This window comes from Muscardinus avellanarius (assembly GCF_963383645.1).
Source record: "Muscardinus avellanarius genome assembly, chromosome: 10".
Lineage (NCBI taxonomy): Eukaryota > Metazoa > Chordata > Mammalia > Rodentia > Gliridae > Muscardinus > Muscardinus avellanarius.
Genome location: NC_137796.1, coordinates 61,655,238 through 61,675,510, shown reverse-complemented (window position 1 = coordinate 61,675,510; position 20,273 = coordinate 61,655,238). Strand labels below are relative to the sequence as shown.

At 46.9% G+C, this 20,273-nt stretch overlaps 1 protein-coding gene across 3 annotated transcripts in view; it reads right to left on the bottom strand.

Moving 5' to 3' along the window:
• AP2A1 (adaptor related protein complex 2 subunit alpha 1) overlaps positions 1-20,273 on the bottom strand; it is a gene marked incomplete at its 5' end in the record, with an annotated part of 43,905 nt that overhangs the window by 19,700 nt on the left and 3,932 nt on the right. For all 3 annotated transcript variants that reach the window (XM_080704678.1, XM_080704679.1, XM_080704680.1), the window contains 3 exons: positions 3,351-3,544; positions 3,901-4,043; positions 4,153-4,221. In XM_080704678.1, the coding sequence (XP_080560804.1) occupies positions 3,351-3,544; positions 3,901-4,043; positions 4,153-4,221 (406 nt within the window). The remainder of the gene's footprint in view (positions 1-3,350; positions 3,545-3,900; positions 4,044-4,152; positions 4,222-20,273) is intronic.

The window sequence follows — 20,273 nt, the reverse complement described above, 5'->3', positions numbered from 1 at the left end:
CTGGCCAGCTCATAGATCCATTAAAAATATTTTCAGGAGCCAGGCATGGTGGAGCATGCTTGTAATCCCAGCATTTGAGAGGCTGAGAAGGAAGATCACAGTTCTCGGACAGCCTCAGCTAATTAGTGAGGCCTTTGTAACTCAGTGAGACTGTTTCAAAATTAATAATAACAATAATAACAACAACAACAACAACAACAACAACAACAACAACAACAATAATAATAAAATCTGGCTAGGGGTGTAGCTTGGAGATAGAATGCCCCTGGTTCAAAGCCAGCCTCAGCAATGTACCGAGGTGCTCAGCACCTTAATGAGACCCCGTTTCCAAATAAAAAATAAGCTGAGTGTGGTGGCACATACTTGTAATCCCAGCACTTGGGAGGTTGAGACAGGAGGACTGAAAGTTCATGGCCAGCCTCAGCAATTTAGCAAGGCCCTCCACAACTTAGTGAGACCATGGTTCAAAATAAAAAATAGGGCTGTGGGTGTAGCTCAGAGGTAGAATGCTCCTGGGTTCAATTTCCAGTTCCACCAAAATAAAATAAAATAAAATAAATGAGTAAATAAAAAAGGCTAAGGGTATAGCTCAGTGGTAGAGCATCCCTTTGTTCAATATCCATGACTGCAAATAACAAAAACGACAAAGAATATTTTCTTTCCTCTTTTACCCAACATCAATTGTTGGATTTCAGAAAGAAAGCCAGTCAGATACCTTGTCCGCCTTATTAGTAGAAATAAAAGTCCTACGTCTGCTGGACGTGGTAGCGCACGCTTTTAATCCCAGTACTTGGGAGGCTGAGACAGGAGGATTGAAGGTTTGGGGCCAGCCTCAGCTACTTAGTGAGGCCCCTCTACAACTTAGTGAGATCTTGTTTCAAAATAAAGAATACAAAACAGGGCTGGGGTGTAACTTGGAGGTAGAAGTCTCCTGGTTTCAATCCCCAGTACTGAAAAGACAAAAATAAATAAATAAATAAATAAATAAAAAAAATTCACAGCCCTGTACACTGCTGTCAAATGTCATTTTTTGGTGGAGCAGAGCACCAAGTGCCGTGTGCATGTAAGTCATTGTCAATATGATTTACATTATGATGTGAAACTACAATGCACCAAAGAAAGCACATTATAAAAATGAAAAATAAATAAATAAAAAATAAGATAGGGGTGGAGGTGTAAGCCAGAGGTAGAATGCCTTTGAGTTCCATCCCCAGGACCACAAATAAAAGAAGTAAAAAAATTTTAAAAAGCAGCGATTTACTGAATTTACCCATTTGCTGCTTGCACTCCCCATGAGATGGAAACTCCTCAAGGGCGGATGGAATAGGTTCTGTGCGGCCCACTGTGGTCTCCCCAGCCCGGAGCAGCGTCTAGCACGCTGTGGTGCTCAAGAAACATCTGCAGAACGACTTCCTGCGTCAGGAGGAGCGCTAGGCTGACCCCCTGTCCTGGTCCCCTTTCCTCACCCAAGTCTCAGGCCGATGCCTGCGCTTCCTCTGGGAAGCTCTCCCAGATCGCACGGGCTAGGCAGTGCACTAGTAGACACCTTTAGAGGCCCCTGTGCCCCACAACAGTGTTTTGGGAGACAAATTCCACATTTCATTCTGCAATTATTCCTCTAATGTTCATCTCCTAACCTGGCCTGTGAACACTGAGAGAAGGATGACCATGTCCACTGGGTGTAGAGATGTCAACACCATCAACATAGTGCCTGGCACACAGCAGGTGCTCAATAAATGTTCCCTGAATGAATGGAGACGTTTTAAGCCTGTAGTTATCGCCTCTTTCACACTAGATGCTACAGGCCTGTACATCAGAGAGACAGCGCAGTGGCTTTGTGGGGAAGTCACCTTATGCCATGCGGTCAGCTTGCTGAGAGAAAGACAAAACCACAGTGAGCGCGGCACCAGCATTTCTTCCTTCTTTCCTTCCTTCCTTCTTTCTTTTTTGTGGTAGTGAGGATGGAACCCAGGGCATTCTACCCCCCGAGCTACATCCCCTGCCCCTATTTTTTATTCTTTACTTTTTTTTTTTTGGTGGTACTGGGGGTGGAACCCAGAGGCTTTCTACCTCTGGGCTATACTCCCAGACCTTTTTTTTTTAGTATATATTTTATTTGGAAACAGGGTCTCACTAAGTTGCTGAGAGCCTCACTAAGTAGCTGAGGCTGGCTTCAAACCTGCGTGATCCTCCTGTCTCAGCCTCCCAAGCACGGGGATTACAAGCGTGCGCCACCACACCCGGCTATTCTTTACTTTTTTTGAAACAGGGTCTCACTAAGTTGTGGACGGCCTAAGTAGCTGAGGCTCTCTGCAAACCGTGATCCTCAGCCTCCTGAATGCTAGGATTACAAGTATGTGCCACCACACATGCCTGGCCTGCCTTTCTTTCTTTCTTTTTTTTTTTTTTTTTTTTTTTGTGGTACTAGGTATTGAACTCAGGGGCATTCTACCTCCAAGCCACACCCCCAGCCCTCTTTTTATTTTTATTTATTTATTTTTTGCAGTACTGAGGATGTAACCCAGGGACATCTACCCAGGGGTATCCTACCTCTGAGCTATACCCCTAACCCTATTTTTTTTTTGGTGGTACTGGGGGTGGAACCCAGGGGCTTTCTACCTCCAGGCTATACTGCCAGACCTATATTATATTTTATTTGGAAACAGGGTCTCACTAAGTTGCTGAGACCCTCACTAAGTAGCTGAGGCTGGCTTCGAACCTGTGCGATCCTCCTCTCAGCCTCCCAAGTGCAGGGATTACAAGCCCCAGTCCTATATTTTTATTCTTAATTTTGAAACAGGGTCTCATTGAGTCACAAAGGGCCTCACTAAGTAGTAGCTGAGGCTGTCCTCGAACCGAGATCCTCCTGTCTCAGCCTCCCAAATGCTGAGATTACAAGCTTTAGCCACCATGCCTGGCCCTCAGCCCTATATTTTATTCTTTATTTTGAAATAGTGTTTCACTAAGTTGCCAAGGGCCTCACTGAATAGCCGAGTCTGTCAGAGAACCGCAATCCTCCTGTCTCAGCCTCCCAAATGTTGGTATTACAGGCATGCACCACCAAGCCTGGCTTCTATTCTTTATTTTGAAGCAGGATCTCACTAAGTTGTGGAGTGCCGCAGAGGGTGGCCGTGAATCTGCAATCCTGTCTCAGCCTCCCAACTACTGGGATTACAAGCATGCGCCACCCTGCCTGGCTACCTGCCTCTCTGGAGTACCAAGCCAAGTGGTAGCTCCAGAGCCCAGCTGGGAGATCATGAACAGGTGACTCCTCTCTGGGCCTCAAACTTGGTTGAGCCTCATCTCCCTCATGCCCTCTCCTCCTCCTCTTCATGTCCCCGGAGCCTCACCCAGCCACCAGTATGCGGGGGATGTCAGCAGCGAAGGCCTCGCCCATCTCACGGCTGCCCACGTTGGCGATGCAGTGCAGGGCCAGGCACATGAAGGTGGGGTTACGACTGGCCAGGTCATTCTTGATGGCGTTGTTGATGAGCCGGATCAGCTCAGAGTTAGAGTTCACTAGCACAGAGATGAACAGGTAGCCCTGGAGGAGAGGAAGATGGCTGGCTGAAGCCTTGTGACCAAGTAGCCCTAGACTCTGGAGCTCTACTTCCAACCTTCCTCCCTCAGATCCAGGAGTCCAGGACCAGCCAACCCTCCCTTAACCTAGAAGTCCAGGCCCCAGCCTCCATGCTCAGACCAAGGGTCCAGCCCCCAGCCCTCCTCCTGCAGACCAAGGGTCCAGACTCCAGCCCTCCTCCCTAGACCAAGGGGTCCAGGCCCAGCCCCCCGCCTTTAACCTAGGAGTCCAGGCCCCAGCCTCCTCCCTCAGATGCAGGGTCCAGACCCCAGCCCTCCTCCCCAAGACCAAAGGGGTCCAACCCTCGTCTCCAGACTCACTATCTGCTTCTCTGTGTACTTATTGGAGCTAAGCAGGTTCACAGCCTCCATGTGTCCAAAGTCAATGTCATGACCAAGCAGGAAGATGAAGAGCAACTTACACACATATTTTTTCTTACTGTAGCCATCCAAGGCCTTGTCCCCTGGGGCGTAAGGAGGAAAGGAGGGGTTAATTGTGAGGAAGCACCTACAAATTCCCCAGTCCTCAGCTCCCGGCTCCCTCAGAACCAGGGGTCCGGGCTCCCAACCAACCTTTGAACTTGGAGCGGATGTTGGCCAGTTCCTTGTTGATCCTCTTAATCTCTGCCTCCTTGCTCTTACCTGCAGAGAGGAGGACAGAGCGGGGTGAAGGCCAGAGCTAGCCTCCTGCTTTACCTGCACAGCCTGCAGCCAGCTGCAAGGACTGACTCTCTGCCCTGGGCTCCTCTCTAGCTCAAAGCTTTGAAGGGATGAACTGGGGCCCTCAATCTACACAAACTCCTTGCTGGCTCCCCCTCCTTCCCTCCTACTGTGGTGCATGGAACTAGGGGCTCCCTGGTTGCCCTCCGAGGCTCTGGATGACCCCATGGGAGTCCTCATGCCACTGCTCTCCATGACAGATGAATCATGAAGAACCTAGTGGCTGCTCCCCTGCTCCTCGGATTAGGAGGCCTCCTAGAGGAGGCAATATCTGAAGAGAGGCTTGCAGGAGCTTCTCTAGGAGTTGGGAGCCTGTCAGGGCAGAATTTCTAGAGGAAGATGGCTCACATGTGTCTTTGCTCACCCATTGGTTCGTTCATTCATTCATTCATTCATTCATTCATTCATTCAGTGAAGGCACTCAAGCATCTTTGAAGCCAGGCAATGTGCTGAAGGGGTCAAAGCAGATCTCTGCCCTTTAGATAATTAAATATGTATAGAGCACCTGCTCATTAAAAAAATATAGCTGAGCCAGGCGTGGTGGCGCACGCTTGTAATCCCAGCACTTGGGAGGCTGAGACAGGAGGATCACACAGGTTCAAAGCCAGCCTCAGCTACTTAGTGAGGCTCTCAGCAACTTAGTGGGACCCTGTTTCCAAATAAAATATAAAATAGGTCTGGGAGCATAACCTGGAGGTAGAAAGCCCCTGGGTTCCACCCCCAGTACCACCAAAAAAAAAAAAAAAAAAAATAGCTGGAGCCGGGCGTGGTGGCGCACGCTTGTAATTCCTGCACTTGGGAGGTGGAGACAGGAGTATCATGCTGGTTTGAAGCCAGCCTTGCTGGCTTAAGAGACCCTGTTTCCGAATAAAAATATAAAATAGGTCTGGGAGTGTAGCCCGGAGGTAGAAGGGTTTCCAGGAACCCCAGTACCACCAAAAAAAAAAAAAAAAAAAAAAAAAAGCCAGACTCGATGGCACATGCTTGTAATCCCAGTATTTGGGAGGCTAAGAAGGAAGATCACAGGTTCACAGCCAACCTTAGGCTACTTAGGCCCTCCACAACTTAGTGAGACTGTTTCAAAAATTAAAAATAGGGCTGGGGTACAGCTTAAAGGTAGAATGTCCCCAGTTTCAATTCTTAGTATTAAAAAAAAAAAAAAAAGCCGGGCATGGTGGCACACACTTGTTATCCCAGCACTTGGGGAGGCTGAGACAGGAGGATCACAGAGGTTCAAAGCCAGCCTCAGCTACTTAGGCTCTCAGCAACTTAGTGAGACCCTGTTTCCAAATAAAGTATAAAATAGGTCTGGCAGTATAGCCCAGAGGTAGAAAGCCCCTGGGTTCTACTCCCAGTACCAAAAAAAAAAAAAAAAGAAAAAAAAAAAAGGTCAGGCTAAAAATGGTTGGAAACCAGGCATGGTGGTGAAAACCTATATTCCCAGTACTATACCCTCAGCCCATTTTTAATTGTTTTACTCTGAAACAGAATCGCACTAAGTTTCTAAGGATTCCACTCTGTTGCTGAGGCAGACCTTAAAACTTCAACCCTCCCATCTCAGCCTCCCAAGTTCTGGGATTACAGGCTTGTACCACCATGTCTGGCTAACTACATGTTTTTGGAGGATTCATGGGCCAGGCTAGAGCAGGATGATGCTGGGAGCCTCTGACCGAGGTGAGCCAGCTCTCCTAATCTGTCCCTGGGCGTCCTGGCCTGATGGCAGGCAGGCATGCTGGCAGCCACACCTGACCAAGATGTACAGGGACAGAGGCTGCCCAGGCACTGCCTGGGCCTTGGAGGCATTCGGAGGACATTTGAGGAGGACCTTGAAAGATGAGAAGGGCTTGGTAGCAGTTCACTAGCAGAGGAGCAAGGGGCTGAGCCCTGGAGGAGCATGCCAGGAGAGTAGCCTGAGGGTTGGAGAGCACCTGGGGCAGAGGCAGACCGGAACCAGGGCAGGTGCACAGTGACCAGTACGCATGCGCTGCTCTCCTGCCTTGGATGGCTTGCCTGAAGATTTTTCTGTAGTTACACGAAAACCAAGATCTTTTGTAGCTGGATTCCACATCATTAAGGAACTGCTTAAACTCTGCCATATGAAGATGGGCATCTGAATTGCAGTAAGTTTCCAAGGCTCAAGCCCTGTCTGGCCTGTGTTGAAACCCTGATTAAAATTTTGACAAGAAGCCGGGCGTGGTGGCACACGCTTGTAATCCCCGCTTTTGGGAGGCAGAGACAGGAGGATCGCGCAGGTTCGAAGCCAGCCATGCGCGCTGGCTTAGGAGACCCCGTTTCCAAATAAAAATGTAAAAAATAGGTCTGGGAGTGTAGCCCGGAGGTAGAAGGGCATCCTGGAACCCCAGTACCACGAAAAAAAAAAAAATTTTTGACAAGAAGCTGGGCATGGTAGGGCACACTTGTAATCCCAGCATTCGGGAGGCTAAAACCGGAGGATCGCGGTCCGCGGACAGCCTCAGCTACTTAGTGAGGCCCTCCGCAACTCAGTGAGACACTGTTTCAAAATAAAGAAATAGGGGCAGGGGGTGTAGCTCGGAAGTCGAATGCCCCTGGGTTCCATCCCCAGACCGCAAAAAAAAAAAAGTTTGACAAGAGTTGGGAGTGGTGGCGCACGCTTGTAATCCCAGCATTCAGGAGGCTAAGACCGGAGGATCGCGGTCCGCGGACAGCCTCAGCTACTTAGTGAGGCCCTCTGCAACCTAGTGAGACCTGTTTCAAAATAAAGAATAAACTGGGCATGGTAGCACACATTTGTAGTCCCAGTGCGTGGGAGGCTGAGACAGGAGGACTCTCAGCAACTTAGCGAGACCCTGTTTCTAAATAAAGTATAAAATAGGTCTGGGAATATAGCCTGGAGGTAGAAAAACCCCTGGGTTCCACCCCCAGTACCACAAAAAAAGAAACAAAGAAAGGAAGAAAGAAAAAAAGAAAGAATAAAAAATAGGGTAGGGGGTGTAGCTCGGATGTCGAATGCCTCTAGGTTCCATCCCCAGACCCACAAAACAAATAAATAATAAAAAATAAATAAAAAATAGGGCGTGGGCCAGGTGTGGTGGTGCACACTTGTAATCCCAGTATTTGGGCAGCTGAGACAGGAGGATCAAAAGTTTGTAGCCAGTCTCAGCTACTTAGTAAGGCCTTCTGAAACTTAGTAAGACCTTCTTTCAAAAATAAAAAAATAAGCCAGGCATGGTGGCACACGCTTGTAATCGCAGCATTTGGAAGGCTGAGACCGGAGAATCAGGGTTTGCAGACAGCCTCAGCTACTTAGTGAGGCCCTTTGCAACTCACTGAGACCCAGTTTCAAAATAAAGAATGAAAAATAGGGCAGGGGGTGTAGCTTGGAGGTAGAATGCCTCTGGGTTCAATCCCTCATACTACAAAAAAATAAAAAATAAAAAATAAAAAATAAAGCTTTACAAGAAGCTGGGGCTTGATGGTACAGGCCTCTAATCCCAATATAGCCTGTTGTGGTGACACATGCTTGTAATCCCAGTACTTGGGAAGCTGAGACAGGAGGATCACAGGTTTGCTACCAGCCTCAGCTACTTAGTGAGGCCTTCCACAACTTAGTGAGACACTGATTCAAAATAAAAAATAGGGCTGGGAGTATAGCTTGAAGGTAGAATGTCCCTGGGTCCAATCCTCAGCACCCTCTCCCCGCCACTCACAAAAAGGAATAAAAATTAGAACTGGGGGTGTAGCTTGTAGATGGAATGCCCCTGGGTTGGGTTCAATCCCCAGTACTGGGGAAAAAAAAATCCCAGTATTTGGGAGGCAGAGATGGGAGTACTGCAGGTTCGAAACCAGCCTCAGATACTTAGCAAGACGTGTAGCACCTATTTCAAAATAAAACATAAAATAGAGCTGTGGTATAACTCAGAGGTAGAATGCCCCTGAGTCCCATCCCTAGTAGCAAGCGTGTACACACACTATATATACACATAACATACATGCTCTTTTAATATTCTTTAAATTTACATTTAAATATATATTTTGATGAAATTCTTTATCTACCCGTATACGAAACAAAAAGATTTGTTTCAGGACCCCCATAGACACCAAATTCCAATGATTCACACATCCCTGGTAAAATCATTTAGTATCCACATATAACCTATGCACATCCTCCCATGTACTTTACATCACTTCTAGGTTATTTATAACATATAATAAATGTAAATGCTATGGAAATGGTTGTTATGCTGTGTTGTTTATGGAACACTGACGAGAAAAAATGATATACATGTTCAAAATGGACGCAATTATTTCCGAAATATTTTTGGTTCGCAGCCGGTTGAATTCAGAGAAATATATATATTTGTCTTTAAATAGTCTTTGAGAGCCGGGCGTGGTGGCGCACGTTTGTAATCCCGGCGCTTGGGAGACAGAGACAGGAGGATCGCGCAGGTTCGAAGCCAGCCGCGCGCGCTGGCTTAGGAGACCCTGTTTCCAAATGAAAATGTAAAAATAGGTCTGGGAGTGTAGCCCAGAGGTAGAAGGGCTTCCAGAAACCCCAGTACCACCAAAATAAAATAAATAAATAAATAAAATAATAATAATAATAAATAGTCTTTGAGGCCGGTCACGATGGCACACACCTGTAATCCCAGTACTTGGGAGGCTGAGACAAGGGGATCGAAGTACGAGCACAGCCTCAGCAACTTAGTGAGACCCTGTTTCAAAATAAAAAAAAAATAGCTCTGGAGATGTAGTTCAGAGGTAGAATAACCCTGGGTGCAATCCCCAGGACTATCAAAACAACAGGAAAAAAACATGTCAGGGAGACTTAAAGGGATTTTTCTTTTTGTGTTACTGGAGATTGAACCCCCAAGTACTAGGATTCCAGGTGTGCGCTACCACACCCAATATTTATTTATTTATTTATTTATTTATTTATTTATTTATTTATTTATATTGCAGGTCTGGGATGGAACCTAGGGGCATTCGACCTCTGACCTACACCCCCTGCCCTATTTTTTATTCTTTATTTTGAAACAGAGTCTCACTGAGTTGGGAAGGGCCTCACTAAGCAGCTGAGGCTGTCCACGATCTGAAATCCTCCAGTCTCAGCCTCCCGAATGCTGGGATTACAAGCGTGAGCCACCACGCCCAATTTAAAGGAATTCTTTGGTCATAAAGAGGGTTTCTTGCGTGGACTTGGGAATGAGTTGCATGTGTTCTCCTCTTGGGAAGCCTCTGGATTGGAGAAGAAGCAGATAGGAACAATGTGATTTTTTTTTGTGGTTTTTTTGGTGCTAGAGATTGAACTTTAGCTCTATTTTTTTTTTTTTTTTTGAAGCAGGGTCTAACTAGGTTGCTGAGGCTGTCCTTGAACCTGTGATCCTCCTGTCTCTGCCTCCCATAATGGGATTACAAGCACGTGCTGCCACATCCGGCCTAATATAAGTGTAAGAGGCAAATACAATGGAGGCCAGACTCAAATCAGGAGAGGAAGGTTCCTGGGATGTAGCTTCTGGGATGTGAGGATCAAAAGATAAACTGAAATGGATCAAAAACAGACACGGGAGTTGTGCTCTGGGCGGGAGAGCCTGGAAGTGTGAGAATGAATGGGAAGAGAGGTCAGGAAGCAGACACAGATCAGGATATCACAGTGGTGGCATACACCTGAAACCCTAGTACCGAGGAGGCTAAGACAGGAGGATCCTGGGTAGGCCAATCTCAGCAACTTAGAGAAATGCTGTTTCAAAATCTAAAGGGCTCGCCAGACATGGAGGCACAGGCTCGTAATCTCAGCATTTGGGCGGTTGAGACAGGAGGATCATAGTCTGCGGACAGCCTCAGCTACTACTTAGTGAGGCCCTTTGCAACTCAGTGAGACTCTGTTTCAAAATAAAGAATGTGCCAGGCGTGGTGGCGCACGCTTGTAATCCCAGCATTCGGGAGGCTGAGACAGGAGGATCGTGTTTTGCAGACAGCCTCAGCTACTTAGTGAGGCCCTCTGCAACTTAGTGAGACCCTGTTTCCAAATAAAGTATAAAATAGGTCTGGGAGTATAGCCTGGAGGTAGAAAAGCCCCTGGTTTCACTCCCAGTACCACCAAAAAAGAAAGGAAGGAAGGAAGGAAAAAAGGAAAGAAAAAGGAAGGAAGGAAGGAAGGAAGGAAGGAAGGAAGGAAGAAAGAAAGAAAGAAAGAAAGAAAGAAAGAAAGAAAGAAAGAAAGAAAGAAAAAGAAAACTAGGGCTGGAGGTGTAGCTTGGAGGTAGAATGCCCCTTGGTTCCACCCCCAGTACCAAAAAAAAAAAAATCTAAAGGGCTGGGGTTGTGGCTTAGAGGTAGAATTAGAGGTAAAATGTTCCTGGGTTCAATCCCCAGAAACAAACAAAAAAAGCGATGGAGTCCGAGGAAGGGGAGTCGTGAGAGGCAGGGCCAGGCTGACTACATGGCCTCTCCTGGGTCTCTCCTCTGCCTGTGGCTGTCAATGCAATGGTCGATGGGGAGCGGATGGTAGGGAGGCCACCACCTTGCTAGAGTGGGGCAGAGTCTGGGAAATGCTATGGCCCCACAGGGCTGCCCTATCATCAGCTTCTGCTTAGGGGAGATAAAGCCTTCAGTAAGAATAAGCCTGTAAACCAAGGAACCATGGCACCAGGGTGGGTCTGTGACCCCCAGCAAAGGCTTCCTGACAAAACTAGAGGCTGCGTGGAGGAACTACTATGATTGACTTGGTTTTTGGTACTGAGGATTGAAGCCAGGGGCATTCTACCTCCAAGTTACACTCCCAGCCCTTTTCATTCTTTTGCAACAGGGTCTGAGCCAGGCCTGTTGGTACACGCTTGTAATCTCAGTAGTGGAAAGCTGAAACAGGATCACAGGTTCGAAGCCAGCCTCAGCGACTTAGTAAGGATCTCTGCAACATAGTGAGACCCTGTTTCAAAATAAAGAATAAAGCTGGGCATGGTGGTACACGCTTGTAATCCCAGCATTTGGGAGGACTGAGGTTCCTAGACAGCCTCAGCCACTTAGGGAGGCCCTTCACAATTCAGTGAGACCCTGTTTCAAAATAAATAATAATAATAAAAAAAAATAGGGCTGGGTGGCATAACTTGATGGTAGAATGCCCCTGGATTCCATCCCCAGTACCGAAAAAAAAAAAAAAAAAAAATTTGGTCTCAGGGGTCACCAGGTTGTGGAGCTTGCTAAATTTCTGACTGTCTTGAACTTGTTCCTCCTGTCTCAGCCTGAGTACTGGGACTATAGGCCTCTGCCACCCCAGCTGCTTTAAAGTCGATTCTCTTTAGCCGGGTGTGGTGGTGCAAGCTTGTAATCCCCGCGCTTGGGAGGCTGAGACAGGAGGATCGCACAGGTTCAAGGCCAGCCTCAGCTACTTAGTGAGGCTCTCAGCAACTTAGTGAGAACTTGTTTCCAAATAAAATATAAAATGGGTCTGGGAGTATAGCCTGGAGGTAGAAAGCCTCTGGGTTCCACACCCAGTACCACCAAAAACAAAACAAAACAAAACAACAACAACAAAAAATCTATTCTCTTTAAACAATGAAGTCATACCTGCCATTCCCCTCCTAAGCCACTGAGAGCCTGCCTGTGTGAAGGGTGAACTGGACACGCATACCAGTGGCTTGAGGCAGGGATGCATGGCGGTGTCCGTCTTAGCCCTGTCCCCAGGGTCCCCAACAGTCTGACACAGGGGATGTGTTGAACACAGGCTTATGGACCAAGGACATAAGACAGCACCCAGTTGGGAGGGGCTGGGGCTGAGATCAGGATCTGTCTAGTTCCTTGAAGCGCAGGCGGGAGGCGGGGGCACCGCACAGGCTCAGTGATGCTGGAGACCTGCCAAAGTGGCACTTAGTCATCTCTCTGCCTCTGCATAGTGGCCAGAGGGATCCTGTGAAAACGCAAGTGAGATCTCACCCCTGCTGCACTCCAAAGCCCGCCAGGCTCCCAGCCGGCTCCAAGTAAAAGTAAAGCCCTCCCCATGGCCCACAAAGGCCCACAGGAGGACTCTGCCAGCCTCAGGGCCTTTGCACAGGCTGTTTCCTTCATATTGATGCCAATTCATGCACTAAATTGATTCCTTGCCCCAACACCACCATTTCAGCAAGAGACTCTGGCCAGCACAGATAAGAGCATGGTCCCTGAAGCCCAGCTCCACCCCAGTTCCTTGCTCTAGTTTCCTCCTAACACCTATTGCCACCTTCACATCTCTGTGCATTCGTCCATCTAGTTCCTTGAGGGTGAGCCCCAGAGGGGGAGGGCTCTAGGACAGGGCCTAGCACTCAGCTGGTTGGTGCTCAGCAAAGTCTGCTTTGGAGCCAGGCCTGGTGGTGCATGCCTGTAATCCCAGTACTTGGGAGGCTGAGACAAGAGGATCGCAGGTTCATGGCCAGCCTCAGCTACTTAGTGAGGCCCTTCACAATTTAGTGAGACCCTTTTTCAAAATAAAGAATTAAAAAAAAAAATTGCGTGGTGGCGCAAGCTTGTAATCCCAGTATTTGTGAGGCTGAAACAGGAGGATCCTGGTTCCCAGAAAGCATTACTGAGGCCCTTTGCAATTCAGTGAGACCCTGTTTCAAAATAATGAAAACAAAATAGGGCTGAGTATGTAGCTTGGAGGTAGAATGCCTCTAGGTTCTATACCCACTGCAAAATAATAATAACAACAACAACAATAATAAAAAATAGGGTTGGGAGCCAGGTATGGTGACACATTTGTAATCCCAGACTTTGGGAGGCTGAGACAGGAGGATTGTGGTTGAGGACAGCCTCAGGTATTTAATGAGGCACTTTGCAACTCAGTGAGACTCTGTTTCAAAATAAAAGAATAAAATATAGGGCTGGGGCCAGGCGTGATGACACACATTTGTAATTTCAGCATTTGGGAGGCTGAGACAGGAGGATCACGGTTTGCAGCCAGCCTCGGCTACTACTTAGTTAGGCCCTTTGCTACTCAGTGAGACTGTTTCAAAATAAAGTATAAAAAAAACAAATAGGGCTGGGATGTAGCTCTCAGGTAGAATGCCTCTGTGTTCAAAAGCCAGTACCAAAAGAAAACACACACACGCACACACACACACACACACACACACGCACGCACGCACGCACGCAGGCACGCAAGCTCATTCAATTAGCAAGCATTCCTGAAGCTTCCCAAGGGCCAGAACCTGCAGAGAGCAGCACTGGGCACCCAGGAAGGGATAAGAAGCAGGGTCAATTCTGAGTTGGGGTAAATCCTGATGGAGATGCTCCAGGGCCCTGTGACAACTCCTGGCCAGACTCTGCCCTGAAGGAAACGGGCCCAGGCCCTAAGCAGCTTCCACTCAGATAAGACTTCAGTAGGACAGCAGGATTCAGGATCAAAGCAGCAGTGCAGCCGGGCGAGGTGGCGCACGCTTGTAATCCCTGCGCTTGAGAGGCTGAGACAGGAGGATCACGCAGGTTTGAAGCCAGCCTCAGCTGGCTTAAGAGACCCTGTTTCCAAATAAAATATAAAATAGGTCTGGGAGTATAGCCCGGAGGTAGAAGGCCCCTGGGTTCCATCCCCAGTACCACCACCAAAAAAAAAAAAAAAAAAAAAAAAAAAAAAGCAGCAGTGCAGGCCCACGCCCTCAGGCTAGGCCAAGTCTTAACCTCTCCCCTTATCAGAATTTGCTCTTCCTTGCTCTCCTCCCTAATGCCCAGCTTCCCCCCTTCTGAATACCACTGTGCCCTTCCTGTTCCTCTCGAAACCCTGCTCCCCTGCCCACATCCCTGGTTCCTTCTTTCTTCCCTCACTCCTGCGTAAGCTCCCCTGCTCCCCTGTTCTCTCAGCCTGGCCTCTGCCCATCGCCCCAGCTTCAGATCTGGCCCTCTCTGCACCAGCCACAAGGCCTCAAGCAGGCCTCAGGGCCTTTGCACTGGCACTCTCTGCCCTCCCTGCACTCCTCCACTGCTCTTGGCCTGGTTCATTCCACCACATTCCGCCTACACTGCTCCCAGAGCAAAGCCTGGTCTGAGCTCTGGGAATGGACACTCTCCATCCTCAGTACTGTGGCTCAGCCGGTCGTGGTGGCACACTTGTAATCCCAACATCTGGGAGGCTGAGACAGGAGAAATGCAGTTCTTGGACTGTCCCAGCTACTTAGTGAGGCCCTTTGCAACTCGGTGAGACTCTGTTTCAAAATAAAGTATAAAAAGCCAGGCGTGGTGGTGCACGCGCTTGGGAGGCTGAGACGCACAGGTTCAAAGCCAGCCTCAGCTACTTAGTGAGACCCTGTTCCCAAATAAAGTTTAAAATAGGTCTGGGACGCCGGGCGTGGTGGCGCACACTTGTAATCCCCGCGCTTGGGAGGCAGAGACAGGAGGATCGCCTCGCTGGCTTAAGAGACCCTGTTTCCACATAAAGTTAAAAAATAAGTCTGGGAGTGTAGCCCGTGGGAGTGTAGCCCGGAGGTAGAAGGGCTTCCAGGAACCCCAGTACCACCAAAAAAATAAATAAATAAAAATAAAATAGGTCTGGGAGTGTAGCCCAGAGGTAGAAGGCCCGGGTTCCATTCCCATTCCCCCCACACACAAAAAGAAAAAAAAAAAGAAAAGAAAGAAAAATAAAAAACAATAAAGTAATAAAGTATAAAAACCCGGGCATGGTGGTGCATGCTTGTAATCCCAGCATTCTGGAGGCTGAGACCAGAGAATCGCGGTTCACAGAAAGCCTCAGCTACTTAGTGAGGTCTTCTGCAACTCAGTGAGACCCGGTTTCAAAATAAAAGAATAAAAAACAGGGCAGGGGTTGTAGCTCGAAGGTAAAATGCCCCTGGGTTCCATCACCATTACAGCAAATAATAATAATAATAATAATAATAATAATAATAATAATAATAATACTGTGGCTCTCTCCCTGATATGATTGACAACTCCAAATGTTTCCCACTTTTTTTTTTTAAGAACTGAGATACTAGCTGGGTGACATACACCTATAATTCCAGTACTTGAGAGGCTGAAATGGAAGGATGAAGGTTCAAGATCATCCATAGCAACTTAATGAGACCCTGTTTCAAAATAAAAAATAAAAGCCAGGTGTGGTGGCATGCACTTGTAATCTCAGAACTTGGGAGGCTGAGACAGGAGGATTGCAGGTTCCCTACCAGCCTCAGCTACTTAGTGAGGCCCTCTGCAACTTAGTGAGACCTTGTTTCAAAATAAAGAATAAAGAATAGGGCTGGGGGTGTAGCTTGGATGCTGAATGCCCTTGGGTTCAACCCCCAGTTCTACAATAAAAACAAAAATAGCCGGGCGTGGTGGCGCACGCTTGTAATCCCAGCATTCGGGAGGCTGAGACCAGAGGATCACGGTTCATAGACAGCCTCAGCTACTTAGTGAGGCCCTCTGCAACTTAATGGACCCTGTTTCAAAATAAAGAATAAAAAATAGGGCAGGGGGTGTAGCTCCAAGGTACAATGCCCCTGGGTTCCAAACCCGCAAAATAAATAAATAAATAAATAAATAAATAAGCCAGGCATGGTGGCACATATTTGTAATCCCAGTACTTGGGAGGCTCACAGGTTCATGGCCAGCGTTCAGCTACTTAGTGAGGCCCTCCACAACTTAGTGAGACTTCAAAAAAAAGAACAAAAAATAGGGCTGGGGGTGTTGCTCAGAGGTAGAATGTCCCTAGGTTCAATCCCTAGTACCGCAAAAAGAAAAAAGTAAATACATAAAGTATAGAGCTGAGCGTGGTGGCGCACGCTTGTAATCCCAGCATTTGGGAGGCTGAGACAGGAGGATCGCAGTTCATGGACAACCTCAGCTATTTAGTGAGGCTCTTTGCAACTCAGTGAGACCCTGTTTCAAAATAAAGAATAAGAAGCCGTGTGTGGTGGCACACGCTTGTAATCTCAGCATTTGAAAGGCTGAGACCCAGAGGATCACGGTTCGCAGACAGCCTCAGCTACTTAGTGAGACCTTCCGCAATTCAGTGAGACCCGGTCTCAAAATAAATAATAAAAAAAAATAGGGCAGGGGGTGTAGCTCAAAGGTCGAATGCCCCTGGGTCCCATCCCCAGACCCGCAAAAAAAAAAAAAAAAAAAAAAAAAAAAAAAAAAGAAAAAGAAAAAAAAAAAAGAATAAAAAAAAAAGAATAAAAAATAGGGCTTGTAATCCCAGCATTGAGGAGGCTGAGACAAGAGGATCCAGGATCCTTCTGCAATTTAGTGAGACCCTGTTTCAAAAATAAAAAAATAAAAACTAGGGCCGGGTGTGGTGGCGCATGCTTGTAATCCCCGCGCTTGGGAGGCGGAGACAGGAGGATCTCACAGGTTCGAAGCCAGCCTTGCTGGCTTCAGAGACCCTGTTTCCAAATAAAAATATAAAAATAGGTCTGGGAGTGTAGCCCGGAGGTAGAAGGGTTTCCAGGAACCCCAGTGCCACCAAAAAATAAAATAAAATAAAATAAAAAATAAAAAATAAAAAATAAAAACTAGGGCTGGGGTTATAGCTAGGAGGTAGAATGCCCCTAGGTTCCATCCCCACTACTGAAAAAAAAAAAAAAAATAGGGCTGGGGTTGCAGCTCGAAGGTAGAATGTCTATGAGTTCCATCCCCAGTACCAAAAATAAAAATAAAAATAAAAAAGAGGACTAGGTATAAATTAGAGATAGAATCCCTCTGGGTTCCATCCCCAATACTGCAAAAATAAATTAATAAATAAAGTATACAATTCAGTAATCTTTACAGGCTCACAATGATGTATAATCATCACTAATTCCAGGACATTCTTTTTTTTTTTTTTTTTTTTTTTTTTAAGAGGAAGGAAGATTTATTTGCCCACAGTTTTGTTTTGTTTTGTTGTTTGGGAGATTCTGGGTTTAATCCATATGAGGCCAGGGCAGGGTCTGAAGCTCAGGACATAGCAGTAGGAAGCAGGAAGGGGGAGAAAGCAGGCAAAGCTCAGAGGCAGGAAACAAGAGAGAAAAAGAGGAAGAGAGAAATATATCCAGTTGTAATCCCAGCATTGGGGAGGCTGAGACAGGAGGATCGCGGTTTGCAGACAGCCTCAGCTACTTAGTGAGGCCCTTTGCAATCCAGTGAGACCCTGTTTCAGAATAAAGAAAAATAGGGCTGGACATATAGCTCGGAGGTAGAATGCCCTGGGTTCCACACCCAGTAACACACACACACACACACACACACACACACACACACACACACGATATCCAGAACATTCTTCACCCCAAAACTAAACTATACTCATGAGCAATCATTCTCTATTCCACACCTACCTGCAATGCTCGGCAGTCACCCATCTCCTTTTTCTTTTGGTACTGAGGATTAAATCCAGTGGCATTCTACTTTCAAAATATACTCCTGGCCCTATTTCATTTCTTATTTGGAAACAGGGTCTAAGTTGTAAGGGACCTAAGTTGCGGATGCTGGACACGAACCTGTGACCCTCCAGTCTCAGCCTCCCAAGTACTGGGACTATCCGTGCGCCACCACGCCCAGCTCACCCAGCTCCTTTCTCTCTATGGATTCGCCTATTCTGGACATTCCATCTGCACGCAGTCATACAGCATGTGGCCTTCTGTGTCTGGCTTCCTTTGGTCGGCAAAATTTTGTGAAGGATCATCCATGTTCTGGCATGTGTCAGTGCCTCGTTCCTGTTTATCACAGAGTAATATTCCAAAGTAAAGATGGACCACGTTCTGTTTATTCGTCGGTTGATGGACATACGGGATACCTCCATTTTGTGGCTATCAGGAATCATGCCAGGAACATCGATGCAAGGGTGTCTGCAAAGGACAGCTGCAAGCTGTTTGCAGCAACTTCTCCCCAAGGGGCTGAGAGCTGACAAGGCATAAACACATCTGTCCTGTTTGCCACTGTGTCCCCGGCACCATCATAAGACATGAAACATAACAGTGATTCAAAACACACTTGCTGAGGATAGGCCAGAGTAACCCCGACCCTCCAGCCCCACGCCAGCGGTGAGGAAATCCCAGTGTGGCCGATATGCATCTCCCCTCGGTCTTCTGGCTTCCCCTGGAATCATTCAGTGACATCCGCCTGTTTTTTCTTTCCTTTGCCAATTCCCATCATCAATCCCTCTGGAGATCCTGTCAGCTCTTCCCTTCAAAACATAGCCCAACCCAAGTGTTTCTTCACAGCCCCTTCTCAGCCTATCCAGCCAATCCCTCCACCCCCGTGCCTGGAGACTTATTTGGTTTCTTGCTAACACTCTAACCTCCAGTCTGTTTTTCTTATAGCAGCTAGAAAGGCTATTCTAAAACATCAATTGAAGCCTGGCATGGTGGCATAAGCTTCTAATCCCAGCATTTGGGAGGCTGAAAAAGAAGAAATGGAGTTTGTGAACAGCCTCAGCTACTTAGTAAGGTTCTTTGCAACTCAGTGAGACCCTTATTTCAAAATAAAGAATAAAAAAAAAAAAAATAGGGCTGGGGGTGTAGCTCGGAAATAGAATGCCCCTGAGTTCCATCCCCAGTACTGTAAAAACAAATAAAACATCAACTGAAACCGGGTGTGGTGGCACACACTTGTAATCCCAGTACTTGGGAGGCTGAGAAAGGAGGATTGCAGGTTCCAGGCCAGCTTCAGCTACTTAGTAAAGCCCTTCACAACTGAGTGTGAGCCTGTTTCAAAATAAAGAATAAACCGGGCATGGTGGCGTATGCTAGTAATCCCAGCGCTTGGGAGGCTGAGACAGGAGGATCGCATAGGTTCGAAGCCAGCCTCAGCTATTTAGTGAGGCTCTCAACAACTTAGTAAGACCCTCTTTCCAAATAAAATATAAAATAGGGCTGGGAGTATAGCCTGGAGGTAGAAAAGCCACTGGGTTCCACCCTTAGTACCACCAAAAAAAAAAAAAAAAAAAGAAGAAAGAATAAAAACTAAAAAACTAAGCCAGGCATGGTGGCACATATTTGTAATCCCAGCCCTTTGCAACCCAGTGAGACCGTTTCAAAAATAAAAAAAAGAATAAAAAGTAGGGCTGGAGGTGTAGTTTAGAGATAGAATGCCCCTAAGTTCCATCCCCAGTACCAAAAACAAAGAAAAGAATAAAAAATAGGGCTAGAAGTATAACCCAAGGTAGAATGCCCCTGGGTTCAATACCTAGTACTACAAAAAATAAAGCCCACTGCAACTTAAGTGAGACCTTGTTTCAAAACAAAAAGTAAAATAGAAACAGAAGCCATTGTGGTGACTCACCCTTGTAATCCCACCATTTGTGAGGCTGAGTCAGGCGGATCATGGTTTGGCGACAGCCTCAGCTACTTAGTGAAGCCCTTTGCAACTCAGAGACCCTGTTTCACATAAAGAACAAAAAATTGGGCTGGGGGTGTACCTCAGAGGTAGAATGCCCATGGTTTCCATTCCCAGTACCAATAAATAAATAAATAAATAAATAAATAAATAAATAAATAAATAAAGCAAGCCAGCGTGGCGGCGCACGTTTATAATCCCAGTACATGGGAGGCTGAGACAGGAGGTTCTCAAGTTCATGGCCCGCCTCAGCTACTTAGTGAGGTCCTCTGTAACTTAGTGACACCCTGTTTCAAAATAAAGAATAAAAAACTAGAACCAGGACTATAGCTCAGAAGTAGAATGCCCCTGGGTTCAATCCCTAGCACCATTAAAAAAAAAAAAAAGGGCCAAAGTGCTCACCATTATCCAGTCCACAAAGCCCTACCAGTTCCCGTTCCTGCTGCCTAATCTCCTGTCCCCTCTTCTCTCCCGTTTACTCAGCTCCAGTTATACTTATTAGGACACACATCAGGACCTTTGATGCACCATCTCCCTGCCTTTCTTCCCAAATCCATAGGGTTTGCCCTCTTTTTGTTCATCTCCACTCAGAGGTGACATCCACGTCCAGATCTCTACTGACCATTCTCCCCTCCCGCTTTCTTTCCTCACTTTTTCTTCATAATACCAGTCATTGTCTGACAGTCTATCATTTATTGCCTTCTCTGTGTGTGTGGCTTTTT